The following is a 16599-nucleotide window of genomic DNA, read 5'->3' as shown; positions in this document are numbered from 1 at the left end:
TTGTATCCATTATTTCCCAAGTGATTTTGTAATCATGAAAATGCTAAACTAAGAGGAAGCTTAGGACTTCTAAGCAGTCTCAAAATTTTACATGTAGACGTACTTTACACAAATCTAACCAGATCCGATGTAAAAAGCTGAATTCAGCAAAGCAATGGGCTTCTCTGTTCGCTGCCCTTGTCTGGGAACAGCCATTAAGAAGTCAAGAGTCCTAGGATTTGTTCGAGGATCTGGATTTTATATACATAAACATTTAAGAAAAACTGTAGGATTTTATTTACAAACATAAAATAGATGAGTAGGAAACTCTGACTTTGAGATTATTAAAAGCAATTACTGAATGAAGAGAACAGGGTATAACTTCTGAAGTGATGTTATTTAATCCTGTTTTCTAATTACAGCTAATTACTTGACCTTTTCTTGCCAACTTTTTGTTTTAAGGATATCATACTCAAATATCCAATCTTTTCATAATCCCCTAAGTCTTCTGCATGTCTGAGTAATTCCAACAGAGCAAGACTCACTGGGTTTTCCAACTTTCTTCCTGTGAAGACAGCCTGGCACTTCCACCTGGCACCGTGGGGAAACTACTCACTTTCATCTGGCAGCAGTTCATCCTCCAGGCACTAGTGAGTCAGGGATCAAACGTGTCTCCTCTCCCCAGCACCACAAGGGACCCTCACGATACTGAGGTCCAGTCCTGGCCAGGCAGCTGTGTGTACTGCACAGGAGGGCTCAGCGTGGGGCGACGTTTTTAAGAGGATGGTGTTGGGCAAGGGGGTTTTCCAGCTGCAGGACCTCAAACTTCTTTCAGAAACCAGACATTATCATACAGGGCAGCAAAGTGCTTATTTTCATCATTTATCCTCATCCTGAAGATAAACATGCACACATGACATCACAGATCATATAAAAAGGAAAATGTAATGTTTTCAAATGCTTCCTTGTCAATAAAAATCAGGCAGACACCAGATTCATATCTCTAGCTGTGTTTTTATAACTCCCCTGTTTATTTTGAAATACTCATATGATTTTGACATTAACTCAAAATACACAGAAATTACCTGTATCTGCCTATACATTTATTAAATGCTGATGAAGGATACTTAACAATCAATATTTACGCATGCCAAATAAAACTTTTCCCAATTTTTAACATTATTTTTAAAAATAAACCAATTTATATTGGACATTTGGGTGACGTGCATATAAAAGTCATATTCCTCAAGTGACCACAGATAGACTAGCATACAAATGTCCTTCCTTCTGGATGGAATTAAGTTTCAGAGGCCAAGTGGTTCAGATGAGAGCAAATGAGCTGACCTCCTCACGTAGTACACGCGACAAAATCGAGAAGTATTACAGGTGCTAATGACTGATTCCATACATCTGTCTGTCTTCTCTATCTTTTCAATATTCAAGTATGCACTATGGGTGTGTATAAATTAAAACACCTCTAATCTATACTGTGAGCTCCTACGGAGGGGCTACTGTGAACACATAAAAGGCCCTGGGGAAGACAGAGGTAGCGCCGGGAGCAGAGGGCAGCTGCCCTCCATCAGGCCACCCACACAAACCTACTGAGGAGGTAGACTCGGTGACCTAGGTCTCGATGGGCTTAGATGTTGACCTGGACCTTCAAGTGGGGTTTTCCTTCACTGTATTTTATGTCGTTTGTTCAGCTATTTTTGTGACTGGGGCAAAGTGCAACGTTCGACTAGTCAGAATGCTTTACATACCCCATAAACTGTCTGAATCAAACGTTTTTATTTATTCTTCTGCCAATCACAACTGATTTCCACCTACAATTATTTTTTATGGTAAGAAACAGTAGAGCTGGGACTTTGGGCTCTGGAACATTATTACACACTGACCGGGAAACGCAGGGCCTCAGGGTGGGGTCTAGTCAGGCTGGCTGCAGCAGGGCACGAACCTGCCTCAGTGGGCCTTCTCCAAGAACGCTCTGCAGCACCTGACACACTGCTGGTACACCGCCTCAAAGTCAGAGTCATTCCCCTAAATGGACAGGTAAGAGAAGAAAATGGCAAAACCTGAATAACAAAAACATCCTTAAGACAATCTAATCTGTTATTTAATATGGCAGAATACAGACGTGTTGGGTCTTCATACTAACTCTAAAACAGAAACTGTACTTACATAATAAGGATCTTCAATAATAAGTTGTTTTTGTGGATCATAGCTCCCAAGTAGTTCAATTTTAGCTTTGCAGGTTTTAACTTGATTACTTTTTCTATTCAAATCTCTGTAAAATTGAAACATGAACTTAGTTTTCTCATCTATGGTTTCAAGTTAAACAGGGACATCTGTTAGGGTCTTATGAAACACCCATATCAAAATCAAGACAGAGTGACCTGGTTTGAATGAAGCAGAATACACGGCAGGCCTGCGCGGCCCTTTCTACAGCTGTATGCTACCACCCTCTCTCTGGGCAAGAGAGCTTGCAACAGCAGCTTATTCTCACTGATTTTGTTACACAAAATATACAGTAATTATATTTTCTCCCACAAAATATGTTTTGAGACAATCAACCAAGTTTCAGAGAGAAAAACAAGGTGATAGAAAGGAACCTAAACCACCACATGAGCCAGCCCCAAAACAAAGGGCTACCAATTCCATCCTCAGGTGTCTCGACAGCACTTCCCGCAGCATGACCCACTCCTTAATTACTCTTCCTTCCTTTATTCCTCAAGCCTCTGCCCAAGCTGAAAACTCAGCTTCACTCTAGACTTCCACCTTTAGCTTTCACGTCGCTACAAAAGAAAAAGGCAAACTTAACTCAGCGCCTCCATTCATGTAACACATTTTGACTGAGCACCTGCGACAGATGAGTCGATGACTCAGGCATGTGCTTTACGTGGGAACGGACAGCCAGGCGCTCCGGCGCTGAACGTCTACAGCTCACGAGTGGGTGCAGGACGAGAACTGAGGGCAGGCCTAAGTCTCATGCACAATCTGGCCTACTGACAGGGCAGCGGAATACCTCTATACAGAAATGAATTTCAGTTGACCCATGAGGGGCAAATAGGAGCCACATGGCCCGAGCAGCAAGGAGGAGCTTCCAGGGAGCGAGTGGCACACGCGAACGTGAGGCCGCAGGACCTCCGCTTGCCCCACACGAAGGAACACGGTGCTCAGTGCCAGTCCAGGCACATGGAGTCTTCTAACAAGGTTTTTTTTTTAACGACACCTATAAGCTATGGTGTCAGGGAAAACAAAGAGAATAGAGTAAGGACTGAAAAATAAAAATAAAAAAATGCATGCATTTTAATAAAAGTCCTAATTAATAATAAAAAAAACTGTCGCATCCCTATGTGTTCATTTGTACAAAAGTAATTAAAAGCATAGTTTCTCTTCATCAAAAACATTTAGTACTTACGAACAGGTGGTGATGCAAGTTAGAATCCTGGCGTCACAGTAAATCCTGATTAGTTCCTCATGGTGCCGTAAGCAGGGGCCTGGGGTGGGTGCATATGGCAGGGCCCTGCTTCACTGCACTAGGCTTGACTCCCACACCCACGCACTAGTGCTGTGAACTTGGAGACATTAACAACAAAGTCGTTCTCACGCAGAGCAACGTGGCTGATGCGGAACCATCACAGCCAAGCTAGTTCTCCAATCACGCTATTAATAACTGGACTTCCCTTTTCTAAGGTGTATCTCCTTGTAAATACCTATGAGACAATTTTAGATTGCTAAGTTTTTTGCTGTTCTAAATAAATAGAGACCATCACTGACTATTAAAAACTTTAAAATAATAGAAAAAGTAAATTTGGACAAGAAATTACTTGGCCTATGAATTGAGAGTTGAACAGAAATATTCTCAGAAACAGGATTACCTCAGATTGCTTTCATCCATACACAGTATATAATCAAATGTGGCAAAATCTTCTTTGGTAATCTAAAATTGAATAAAGAAGTCAAAATACAGTGTTTATATTTCTACCATTCAAGCCTAGAGGACGCAAAGCAGTACTAAAGGAAAAAAAAACTGCTGTATTGGAGCTTATTACTCACTAACTATCTAATTAAATAATGTTGAGGGTACTTTTAAGTTAAAATAGGGTTAACCTAGTTCCCAAAATTGTACTGCAAAGAAATTTTGTATTATAAAGTTCCATAAAAGAATCATAAAATAGTATAATGTGTAGACACCATGTTTATACATCAGCTTCAATTCCTTACTAACAACGTGTAACACACTCAACGTACTGAAATGGCACATATTGAACCCTTTCGTTACTCTGCTCTGTTTTTCTTGCACAAGCACTGAACATCCTGGGCCCCAGTGACGAACACCAAGCCAAGCGGACACCGCCTGTCCTGTGGCACTGCCCTTCCACAAGGGGGCAGGCAACACGCAGGAGGCACAGATGCCCTGGAGGAAAGCAAGCAGAGAGGGGATGCAGACACCTTCGGGCAGGGAGGAGGAGTATTAAGCAGGGCGGTCAGAGGTGCTCACTAAGAAAGAAACAGGAGTAGTAACCGATACTCCTTTACTCTAATCCAAGATCCATAACTGAAACCTGCGCAGAAGGGAATGCCACTCAGTAATTCTGCTGATTACAACCTGAAAGCTTATCACTGTTTTCTGACATAATCTATAAATACACCTACTTAAAATATAAATGAAAAAACTTCTGTGAATTTCGACTACTGGAAATAATGGCAGAATAAGAAAGAACATAAACATACCTACTGCAGAACAAAGGTGGAAAGTGTAACTTTCCTAATAAACTTGTTCTTTTAAACCATGAGAAGCTTTGGATTTAGTGTGCACTTCCAGTCACAGAATGGACTGTATTTTGTCAACACTCCCATGACACTTATTTCAAAATCTAGAATGAGTGTAATACTGACTTTTTTCTCTTTTTTGTTTTTAGAGAAAAGGTCTCACTCTGTCACCAGGACTGGAGTGTGGTGGCAAGACCATGGCTCACTGCAGCCTCAATCTCTCGAGTTCAAGCCGTCCTCCTACCTTGGCCTCCCAAATAGCTAAGACTACAGGCACATGTTACAGCACCCAGTTAATTTTTTAACTTTTTTTCGTAGAGATGGGTCTCACTATGGTGTCCCGGCTGGTCTTGACCTCCCAGGCTCAAGCATTGTTGAGCTTCCCAAAGCGTTATTGGGATTCTAAGTGTGACCCACCATGCCTGGACAGTGTTATGTTATTTCTCCAAATTAGTTCTGTGAGAAATGCTCTAGGATTTAATACTAAACTTGTTCTAAATTCTGGACTAACTGTAAGTTTTTCATAAAAAAAAAAGACTTAGTGACTGTTACATGACTTTTAGATGTTACGATAATTGAGAAAGAAAAGAAACAGCTATAATTTATGTAACAAATGCACAGTAGTGGATGTCCACTTGCAGCTGTAAATGAAACAGCTTGTGGCAAATCATTCCTACTACGAAAAACAACTAGAAACCCCCTCCAAAAGCATCGGTGTGCCCCAGTGACAATCAGGCTCTGTGGGCCCCACGGCCTCCCTAGCTCTGCTGCTCTAGCATAAAAGCAGCCGCACACTATAGGTGAATTAGTAAGTCTGGCTGTGTTCCAATAAGCACTCTTTACAAAAAAGGCGCAGGCCCCTATCTGCAGACTCCTGCCGCTTGCCACTTCTCTTCCCGCTAAAACTGGGCACTGACGAGGCCTCGGAACAGGGATCTCAAGTGGTTCAGCAGCAGAACTCTTTAACTCTGTGTGTTATGGTTTGGACGTGTCCCCCAACCCAGTGCAACAACAGTGAGAGGCGGGACCTTGAGATGAATGCCACTATCTTGGGAGTGGGCTCTTGACGGTGATGGATCCTGTCTCTCTCCCGTGTCCCTCTTCTGTTTTCCTGGCTCACTCTGGGGCACTCTCTTGACTCCTCCACCTTCCCACAGGATGATGCAGCAAGAAGGACCTCACAGCCCTTGACCTTGGACTTCACAACCCAACTCTAAGAAATAAATCCCTGTCAGTTGGAAATTATCCAGTCTCAGGTACTGTTAGAGCAGCGCACACACACGAAGATAAACAACAAAGAGAAAAAAACAGAAAAGGAAAACAGACTCACAAACGGTCCGTAATGAGATGTGCCATGTGTTTAAAGCAGCTATGACAGGGTGTTCAAGAAAACACAGAGCACGACGCACAATTTCACCTGAACACTAGAATCCACAAAAAAAAAGAATAAAACTTAAAGAATTAAGTAAACAACAGACAATCTTTATACTGTCTGAAAACAGCAGAAAGACTCATATATCAGAAAACAGGTCATCTGAAAATGTCAGACTGCAGAAGAGTAAACAGGATAAAAGTAAAACAGCATAAGAAACGTATGTTCACTGTACACGTTAGGTGCATCTCAGGAGAAAGGAGGAAGAAAAGTACCACCTGAAAAGATAACAGCCGGGGAGTTTCCAAAACTGTTGAAAAACATCGAGCCACAACTTCAGGGTCATATCTGGCCCACCACACCAAAACTACTGAAAACTAAATACCGAAAGAAAAACCGAAAGACTGCCAGAGAAAGTAACAGACAACAAAAAGACAACCCAGTAGATGCATTTTTCAAACGATAAGCAGAAATACTATCAATCTTCAACAACTTTTTTAGAGAAAAAAAGAGGGAACATCCCCAGTGTATTTTATGAGACTGTGCACCGGCTTGTCTGCTGGGCAGGACTCCAACAGAACCACACGCAGGTGTGCACCGTGACCCACAGCAGCAGTATCTGCAGTCGCCCCAAACTAGAAACCACCCAGACCCCCACTAAGAGTAGAACGGACCAACTGAGAAATGATACAGTATCCAGCAATGACAATCACAGTGCTACAATCAACAACACAGAGATTCTCACAAGAAAACAAAAAAAAAAGCTGACAGCCAACAGTATGTGCTGTAATTCCACTTCTGTGAAGTTAGAAAGTACAACAAATTTTTCTGTGGGGACCTCTGAAGGAGTAGGGAGAGGGCTGCTATGTGGACACAAATCCATGCAGTTTACTGAAAAGAGAAAATCATGTATAATAAAGCAAAAAAAAAAAAAAAGTCTCCTTTCAACTGCCTGGGCAGAAAGGTCACGTACTCTAAGACTAACTGTAAGCGTTAAAACGAAACAGGCGCCCTAAAAACATTTCACTAAGGCACTGAGAAAGTTGAGATTTTAAGAAATGTACAATAGTTATCACATAAATTGTGACATTGGTAAAGGAAAAGAACTTGTAAACGTGACAAAGCTCTGATGTCATACTGACTCATAAAACATACCTTAAAATTTTCTTAAAAGAAACAGGAAAAGCAAAAAACACATGCAAATACTGATTCCAAAACTGGAAATTAAAACTGTTCTTTAAAAAAAGTTTCTAATATGTATTTAAAATACTTGATTCGCATCCACTATTATACACTTAGTGTATAAAAAAAAAATCTAACTTGAAAAACATAAAACTTCTGAAAGACTGCTTCAAATAAATCTATTTCCAACAACGGCCAGTAGAAACCGGCAAGGTAAGCAAAAGCCTGAAGAGATTAGGATGGACAAATTGTGTAAAAATGTTTAATCACCTGACCAATGAGAATTCCATTTCAGAAAAGGTCCGTCCTAGAGTACGTCATTTAAATAAAGAACTCTTAGAAAATCAACTTCGGCTTCTAATTGATAATATACATACAGGGTTATCTTCAATTGAAATTGCAGAATTTGGTTCTGACTTTATCAGACTGTAAACTTGAGTGTAATTATGTGTCCATAATGTTGGTGGTATTACCCTACGTTACCAAGGCACTTCACAGTCGAAAAAATGTTTTTGTATGTAACTTAATTCTAGCAACAAACTCTTAATACAGGCAGTATAATTACTATGGCCTAAATGTTTAATAAAAATTATGCAGGAAGGAACAGAACACAGAGCACTGTCTAGCCCCAGCTCACAGTCAGGCTCTCTCATTATAAATTACCTGGCTTTCATGTACATTTTAATAAGTAAATTCCAAAATCATGCAAGTCTTTCAATCCTGTGCAAGCAGAAGTGAAACAAAATGGACACTGTAGCTGGTTAAACTCACACTAAATAAACACATTCATTACTAGGTAAGTCTGGTTAATCTTTTTCACTACTTCTCAAGTTACTGGACTCTACATATTAGAAATTGAACAAGAGCTTGTCTACCTGTCTTGCTTTATGGGCTGTGTGAATGCCATGATTTCTTAGGCAGCTCACAGCTCTTGGGTCTGGGGACCGGCCCACGTTCCAGTCAGAAACAGCACCACTGTCAATGACCCACTGAAACACAAAACACACAACCTCAAGTCCAAGGACGGTACCTGCCGGGCAACGTGGCTCATGGGAATGCCGTGCCTCTTCATGCAGTTCTGCCCTCGGTAGTCGGGGGGGTTCCCTATCTCATACCCGGAAGTCGCCGCGCTGTCTACCCTCCACTGCAGGGGAAGAAACAGGGAATTTTTTTGGCAATTTCCTGCCCAGGAGTTAAGGTTGGTCTCTTTAACATAATAAATGGTACTTACATTCTCTGAGATGTTTTGATCAGTTACAAGTTTCCTGAAAACTGCTTCTGCAATGGGTGATCGACAAATGTTACCTTTAAAAAAAAGAAAGGGTGACAGAGGGTTAGGTTGGATGGAAGGGGACACGCCAGCTCCCCCTCTTCACACACCTGACACGCAGGGGCCACGCTATCCCTCAGGAAAAACAAAGGCCGACACCGTCCTTTGACACCTTTGTCCGCCCAGGAGGGTAGACCCTGCTGGAGAAGAGCCCATCAGGCCCAAGTTCAGTGATGTGGCACCAACCGGCCAAGTACAGATGACGAAGATATCAAAAAAACAATTTTAACCAAAATTACTGTTTAAAGAGTTGCTACTAATGATCCAGGAGTGAGCCATGAAAATAAAGTGTGTTGTAACCGGCTTATTTTAAAATGAAATAACAGAATAAAATTAAAATACAGTGGTATGTCCCTCACTAGACAGGGAGCTGGTTCAGGACACCCTCCCACCCCTACCCACTATACCAAAATGTGCACACGCAGGTCCCATAGCTGGCTCCTGTTTAATCTGGAGCCCAAGTATAGGAAGTCAGCCCTCTATATAGATGGGTTTCTCCTTCAGAGAATATGGTATTTTCCATCCACACCTGATTAAAAATATCCCTCGAGTCAGTCCCTCCAAGTTCAAACCCCTGTTGTTCAAGGGTCAAGTATATCACACATAAGGATGAATATTGTTTCACAAAACAATACACTAACATGCATTTAAGCATAAACAGCAATTCAACACCAACATTTACTGAGCGACCACATGCAAAAAGCCCTGAGTCCAGAGGATACAGATCCAGGCATCAGCAGCCAAGGTCAGGGACACCGCTCTCCAGACCACGTCTGACACCAGGGCCACCCTTACTCCAGACCAGCATGAGACATCCAGGTTCCCAAGGACTCTCGCAGGTTTGATAATTCCCCACCATCACTCCACAAAAACTCAGGAAAGCAGAACATTTACCCTCACAATTTCATTACAATAACAGCAACGACAACAACAAAAAATTAAAACCTTGAACCAAAGCAAGGGACCCAAAGGGCACATTCTGGGAGGTTTCCTAACAGGTAGCCCCACTGTCCTCCGGGACACCTTACCCTGCTGTCATCAACATGGGATGATGTTCAGAGAGCACTGCCAACCCAGGCAGCTCCTCAGAGCCTTGGTGTTCTGCAGCTTTATTGGGGGTTTCTGGAGGGAGACACAAGGTGCTGAATCGCTGGCCATTCAGCGGAACTGAATCTCCGGGCTCCCTCCCTTCCCACACGAGGCTCACAGCCCCCACCCTGAGCCATCTCATCAGCATCAATAATGAGGGCCACCCTGAATGACCAAGACACTCCCGTCACTCCTAGAAAGCTCCAAGGCAAGGACCAAATTCCTTTCTACCCGAGGAAAAAGACATAAGACTTCATCTCAAAACAGATAAACCATATGCAAGCAATGTACTTACAGGAGATATACAGTTGGCTCTCATAAAAGTAGAAAAAGGAATGCTGAGAAGCAATATACTACGGCAGCACAGAAAAAGAACGATGCTACAAAGCAAAAATAAGATATAAGAAAATTTCTTACCAGAAAAAACAAAGATTAGAGATGATATTTAAAGGATGATCAGGATCTTAATGGACAGAGGAAGAGAAAGCCATTTAACTCAGGGGGACTGTGGCACCAAGCAGGAAGGCTGCGATGCTTCAGGTACAGGGAGCAAGTGTCGGAAACTGATGGGCTGGTATACGGGAGCCCGAAAACACGGGGCCAAGATTTGGACTTTGTGCAGCCACTAGGAAGAGAAACAGAAAGTCCTACGGAAAGGGGTAATATGACTTATTCAAACACATTTTGCATGCCCACTCTTTATGTGCCAAGCACTGTGCCCTAGCCTGAAGATAAGAGTGTTGTTTAAAACATAGACCCTTCCTACAGCTTACCAAAATGACTGGCAGGGCTAAAGAAAAAACACTAGAAGAGCACATGACTGAATTGGAAAGACCTTCTAAGAGGCTCGTGTGAAGGAGCAAACACAAGACAGCGTCAGAGTGGAAAGGTGTGACAGCTTTCCTCACCTATCACAAAGGTCACGGAAGACACCCCTGTAACAAAGGACAGGTTAACAAGAGAAAAGCTAACAAATTTATTTAATCAAGTTTTATGTGACATGGAAGCCTTCAGAAATGAAGACCCAAAGACCCAGGGAAACTGTTTTTATGCTTAGATGACCAATAAACAGCCACGTAGAAATGAGACTGGACAAAAGGAAATGATCCATCGGAGTAAACTGAGCAGGGAAACCCAGCAGGGCCGCAGCGTTTCCTACCCCAGGAATGAAGCAGACCCCACTGCAATGGTTTCTTCAACAGAAGGCAGACGGGAGAGACTGACCTTTCCAGGTGTCATGGCTTGCTCTGGGGGAGAGGAGTTCTAGTTCCTCTGACACACCTTGGGGAAGGTGAACAATGGTTTCCATGGCCTTGCTTCTGGGGCTGCTGAGGCCTTCCAGTCTCTTTCACACCAAAGCACCATACTAAGTCTAAACATTAGGAACTGAATTAAAGAAACAGACACGAAAAAGAGGAACTGTGAGAACAGACAGCACTAAATAGGAGTTTACTCTTTATTACTATTAGGGTCTTCTGTTTACGCTAAACATATACAATTAGGATCTTCCAGTGTTATAAACATACCCAACTCCCTAGTACAGAAAACCAGCTCACTGCCTCACGACAGCCGTCAGTTTCCACACTGCAAGGCCTGAGCATCTTACGTACTTTTTCCCCAGAGACTGGTTTCCACAGCAGTCAAAAATCTTACCTACAAACCGTAAAGGGAAAAACAGTAAATTAGCCTTGAATGTCCTCTTTATGCTAATTTGTGTTGTGAAGTTTTTCCTTTCCACATTCTAAATTCTGTTTAGTTTTTAAACAGGTATTGTCATCGGCACCATTTTAATTACTGAAAGGCTTCCCATGGGTGTGTGACTATTCTACCCATCACCATATACCCTAGGAAAATTTTTAACAGCATACATTGTATTCCAAATTAAGACCATTATTATTATTGTGGAACAGCAGAAGCAGTGACAGATGCCTAATATCTCAGAATCTAAAAATAAAGATTAGTCCCACAACCTTACAAATAATTATCGTTAACTGTAAAATAACAGCTTCTTTCTCCAACAACAATAGAAAACCTGCATTATCTACTGTTCTAAAGGCCGGTAGGAGCTTGCCCTGTTGATTTCGAAAGCTGATGCCACCAAACTGTGTTATGAAAAAATGGAGCACCCTGGTCATCAGTGAAACACCGTAAGGACTCCAGGTTTGACCTATGGAAGAAGTTCTAAAAACTGAACATTCTATCTTCAAATGCCTGTAGAAAAATGTTTCAATCTGTAAAGTCTCAAGTTTGTCTTTTCCAGCACCCAGCAGGGAGGTGAGACCCAGCACCCAGCAGGGAGGTGAGACCCAGCACCCAGTAGGGGGTGAGACCCAGCACCCAGGAGGGAGGTGAGACCCAGCACCCAGCAGGGAGGTGAAACCCAGCACCCAGTAGGGAAGTGAGACCCAGCACCCAGGAGGGAGGTGAGACCCAGCACCCAGCACACGCTATCTCCACCAACCATGCTGGCTGGGTCATGGCTCCTGCATCATCTTCACTAGTGAGTCTCTATCTTACAAAAATATAAAGCACCCTTAGTAACTGTGCTGTAATGAGGACCTCAGTTCTTTTCCATCATTAACTTCACCAATGAAAAACCTCTGTCTACACTTCAGTCTTAAAAGGGTCCAAATAAATGCTTTGAAGGAATAAAATTTTTACATTTCAAAAGCATACAATTCTTACGGTCCTCTACCACGTAAAATGGCATTCGCCACTCAAATCCCCTCAGAACGCAACTACTCACCACCCAACAAACAAGTAAGGGCATCTCCACCCCCAGTTTAATCTCAAAACAACAGCTGAAACACTTCTTTTGAAACTTAAATTTGATCATTTCCCACCTCTGCTCAAAACTCTCCAATGCTTATTTAGAGTAAGCCCAAGTCTTCACATGGCCTCCCAAGATCTGGACCTAAAACAGGGGTCTGAAAATTGGCCCATGGTCCACCATCTTTGTGTACAGCCCACAGAGGTAAGAATTTTACATTGTTGAGTAGTTGGAAAAAACCCAAAGGTAGAGTATCTTGTGACATGTGAAAATTATATGGCGTTCCATGCAACTCTGATGTCCACAAATGAAGGTCTACTAGAATGCAGCTGGGTTCATCGTATGCACGGCTGCTTTGTGCTACACCTTTTTGGTATGGCCTTTGAAGCAAATCTAAAATATTTACACTCTGGTTCTTTACACAAAGTGTTTGCAGACTCCTGCCCTAAAGGACCAGTGTATATAAGGAATTAACGTCTTCCTACACATCTACAATGGAAGCACTGAGAAAACAGTCACTCAAATTATCTGCTAAATCTTCAGGTATAGATGAGGAGTCCTGGCTGAGAAAAGGTATCCGGCCACTGGCCCAGCCACAGCGGCTCCCCTGCAGTTCATGACCGTGGCCAGTATTCTCCCTTCAAAACCTTTACCAGTATCAACCAATTTCCTCTGGGCTCAGGATGCTTCTCCAAAATATCCTAGGCTTGCTTCCTCACCTCCTTCAAGTCTTTACTCAAAGGTCATCTGTCAGGTGGGGCCTTCCCTGACCATCCTACTCAAAACCGCACTCCACTCCATTTCCCCTTTCTACTCTATTTTTCTTAATGCTTCACACCAACCAATTGAGCACACCAATTAATGCTGCTGGTAACTGAGAGAACGTGAGCTCCAGAGAGGCTGGGAGTTTTGTCTGTTGTGTTCACCACTCCATACAGCCCTACCACTTAGAGGAGCGCGTGCCACATAGCATGTGTTCAAAAAAATAACAGTAATAACTGAACTGTATTGAAATACAGTAGTCCCCCCTTTTCCAAGGTTTCACTTTCCATAGTTATCCCGTGGTCAGCTTCAGTTGTAAAATATTAAATGAAGAATTACATAAACAAGTAATTCCTAAGTTTTAAATTATGTGCTGTTCTGAGTAGCAGGATAAATTCTCATGCCATCGCATTCCGTCCTGCCCCAGAAGTGAATCATGCCTTTGCCCAGCGTATCCATGCTGTCTATCCACCTACTGCTCTCTTGGTTGTCAGATCCATTGTGATGCTATCACAGTGGCTGAGTTCAAGCCACCCTTACTTTACTTCATAAGAGTAGCGAAGCTAGTGATTCAGATACGGCAAAGAGAAGCCATAAGCACTACCTTTAAGTAAAAAGGTGAAAGTTTTTCACTTCTTATGGAAAGAAAAAAAAATCGTATACTGAGGTTACTAAGATCTATGGTACGAACAAATCTTCTATCCATGAAGATGTGAAAAAGGAAAAAGAAATTCCTGATAGTTTTGCTGTCTCACCTCCAACTGCAAAGCTGCGACCACAGTTGTAAGTGCTCAGTTAAGGTGGAAACGACATTACATTTGTGGGTGGAAGAAATGAGCAAACACGTGTTCCAGCTGACGGCAGTTGGGCTTGGTACTACCCGCGGTTTCAGGATCCGCTGGGGAGTCTTGGAATGTATCCCCTAAAGCTAAAGTGGGACTACTGTATATGCAAGGATACACTTCCCCATTAACAGCGACCGTGATGCATTATACCAGAACAATCGACAATATCAATCAAAAATATACAAGGGAATGGACTACTATCTGGTAACCACCCTTAACCAAACTACTGTTTAATAAACTTGATTTCATCATTCAGCCTTCAGTGAGTCTTAAAATCAAATGATACCCACTACCAACGTGAAACAAGGTGAGCCTTCTAATTCTTCCTTCACAGAAATTAACTTCTACAAAACCTAGTCAGTGTTTATCATATATTGTCCTAAAGCTGGAAATAAAAGGAAAAATAAGCCACAGTTATTGCCCTCAAGAAAATTAAACTAGCTGGGATTTCAACAGACTATCAAATAACTATAGTAAAATTTGTATAATAAATGATGTCACTAAGGAATCACAAGAAGCAACTCATGGTCTGGGAAAGCAAAGGAGGAAATATTTGGGTTTGATTTGATAAAATAAAAAGACTTTCCAGGCAAAATGCATAATGGGCACCCGGCAATGAAGGCTCAGTAAGCACGTAAGGGGTTGGGGAGTAACCAAAGGTTCTGGAAGGCAGTGTCCAGAGGGCGTGAGCAGGAAAAGGTACAGGAGGTACAACGGGGAGTCTGTAAAAACAACAGAAACTTCACTCTGCAGGAAATGCAAACTCACAGAAGGTTTTAAGAACCTGGACCATAGACAATTTAGGCCTTCCTCTCAGGGTGGAGGAACTGAGGAATACAACCTTGCAGTGCGACACCAAAGGAAGATCCCTGAAAACCAAAAGGAAAGTCCATTCTATTTGAAGTAAGGCAAGCTAAGTGTTGAAATTCTAGGAGTGAAAATAATTTACGCTGTTAAGTTCCTGAAGAGCCATTAATAAAATGCACTTTCATTTTTCATGAGCCGAGGTTATATAGGGACCTGCGGGTCTCCTCGGCTTGGCTTTTATAATCAAGAAACCCGAAACCATACTTCAGCTCGCTTTAGCTCAGGTCCATATCTAAGCACGGGCTGAGGAAACCCGCAAGCAAAACAGTGTTGTCGTGGGGCCCTGAGAGACCCCAGCAGGCCCCTGAGAGTCTCCAGGCCCACCCGGGCCCACGGGAGGGGAACGAGAGGAATCCTAGTAGATGCAAAGGGAAGAACCTCGGCTTGGAGGGACCGCGGCTGCAGGTGCCAAGAGCCTCGGCCACACGGCAGGCGCGAGGGGACGCAGGGTCAGAGGGCAGCCTGGGCAGGGGCGCTGCGGGACGCTCCTGGAACGCCCCAGGCCCCCAGGCCCCGGCCTCCTCCCCGTCACTGTTCCTAGCTCGGCGGCACAACCCACAGCGCATAAGCCGGACCAAACCCTCGACGGGACGTGAGAACATGAGTCAGCCGGCGCCCTCTTACCCAGACACACAAACAGCACGGACTTCGCAGCCGGCTCCGCCATCTTCCCGCGCGTAGTGGCGCCAAGAAACCGCTTCGTGACGCACGCCGACGCGGCGCATGCGTACTGCCAGCCTCGCCCCGCGCGCCTGCGCATTCCCGCAGTAACGCCGCCAGGACCGCGCGCGTGTGTGTGTGTGGGCCGCGCCTGCGCAATCGTCTGGGCGGTCCTGCGGCGCACGAGGGCTGGCGGGGCCGAGCAGGGCGGGGCCACGGGTCACGTCCAGGGGCGGGGCCGTGAGTCGCCTGCTGGGACAGGTCCCCAAGTCCCCTAGAGGTGGAGGGTCCGTCGCCTGCAAGGACTGGGCCGCCGGTCACCTGCAGGGACGGGGCTGAGGGTCACCTGTAGGGGCGGGGCCGCGGGTCCCCTAGAGAGGGAGGGTCCGCGGGTCACCTGTAGGGGCGGGGCCGAGGGTCACCTGTAGGGGCGGGGCCGCGGGTCCCCTAGAGAGGGAGGGTCCGCGGGTCACCTGTAGGGGCGGGGCCGAGGGTCACCTGTAGGGGCGGGGCCGCGGGTCCCCTAGAGAGGGAGGGGCCGCGGGTCACCTGTAGGGGCGGGGCCGCAAGTCACCTGCAGGGGCGGGGCCGCAAGTCACCTGTAGGGGCGGGCTCAGGCCTCGCGGCTCCGGGGGTAGCCCACCTGGGTTGGGGCACAGCGGGAGTCCCGCGCACGTGGCTGGCTGTGGGGCGCGCCGTCCGAGCTCGCGGAGAGGGGCTGGGCGGGCCCGGCCGGGAAACCTGCCTTGAGCCCTGTGCGGTCCACGCGGGACCAGGGCGGCCTTGGGCCTGGGAGCCCCCCGAGACCCCCGCCCCCAACGCCGGAGCCGCCGCTGGCCCCTGGGCTTTTCGATCATAAAGACCGAGCGTTCCGAGGTCCCCAAGGGCTCAGGCCCGAGCGCCTCCCGGCGGGCGCGTGGGATTTGTCCGGCGAAACGTACACGGCAGGTGTCCCGCGCCGCCGCCTCCT

At 44.8% G+C, this 16599-nt stretch overlaps 1 protein-coding gene across 8 annotated transcripts; it reads right to left on the bottom strand.

Moving 5' to 3' along the window:
* Positions 1-973: 973 nt before the first annotated feature.
* ACP1 (acid phosphatase 1) lies at positions 974-15682 on the bottom strand. Of its 8 annotated transcripts, none has more exons than XM_064363791.1 (8): positions 15594-15657; positions 11336-11378; positions 10950-11111; positions 8538-8611; positions 8182-8295; positions 3858-3919; positions 2158-2263; positions 974-2016 (listed from the first exon to the last, which is right to left on the bottom strand). In XM_064363791.1, exons 3-8 carry the CDS (start codon positions 11032-11034, stop codon positions 1939-1941), a joined length of 519 nt encoding a protein of 172 aa, XP_064219861.1. In that variant the 5' UTR covers positions 11035-11111; positions 11336-11378; positions 15594-15657; the 3' UTR covers positions 974-1938. The 8 variants fall into 8 exon arrangements, 7 of the variants coding, with proteins under 7 accessions (XP_064219861.1, XP_064219858.1, XP_064219859.1 ...); XM_064363788.1 differs by lacking the exon at positions 8182-8295 and adding an exon at positions 8337-8450 and having other exon boundaries at positions 15594-15655; XM_064363789.1 differs by lacking the exons at positions 8182-8295; positions 11336-11378 and adding an exon at positions 8337-8450 and having other exon boundaries at positions 15594-15668.
* Between the last annotated feature and the right edge of the window lie 917 nt (positions 15683-16599).

The sequence above is a fragment of the Aotus nancymaae genome, unplaced genomic scaffold (assembly GCF_030222135.1).
Source record: "Aotus nancymaae isolate 86718 unplaced genomic scaffold, 86718_ANA_hifiasm-v0.15.2.pri h1tg000057l, whole genome shotgun sequence".
Lineage (NCBI taxonomy): Eukaryota > Metazoa > Chordata > Mammalia > Primates > Aotidae > Aotus > Aotus nancymaae.
The sequence above is the reverse complement of the archived record's forward strand: the minus strand, read 5'-3'. Positions and strand labels throughout refer to the sequence as shown.

Coding starts and splice junctions, on each gene's coding strand:
- ACP1 (XM_064363789.1), bottom strand. CDS start 11,034: ATGGAAACCATTGTTCACCTTCCCCAAGGTGTGTCAGAGGAACTAGAA. Junction 3,920..8,336: donor TGAGCCACGTTGCCCGGCAG/GTACCGTCCTTG, acceptor ATTCAATTTTAG/ATTACCAAAGAAGATTTTGC. Junction 2,017..2,157: donor TTATTGAAGATCCTTATTAT/GTAAGTACAGTT, acceptor CTGTCCATTTAG/GGGAATGACTCTGACTTTGA.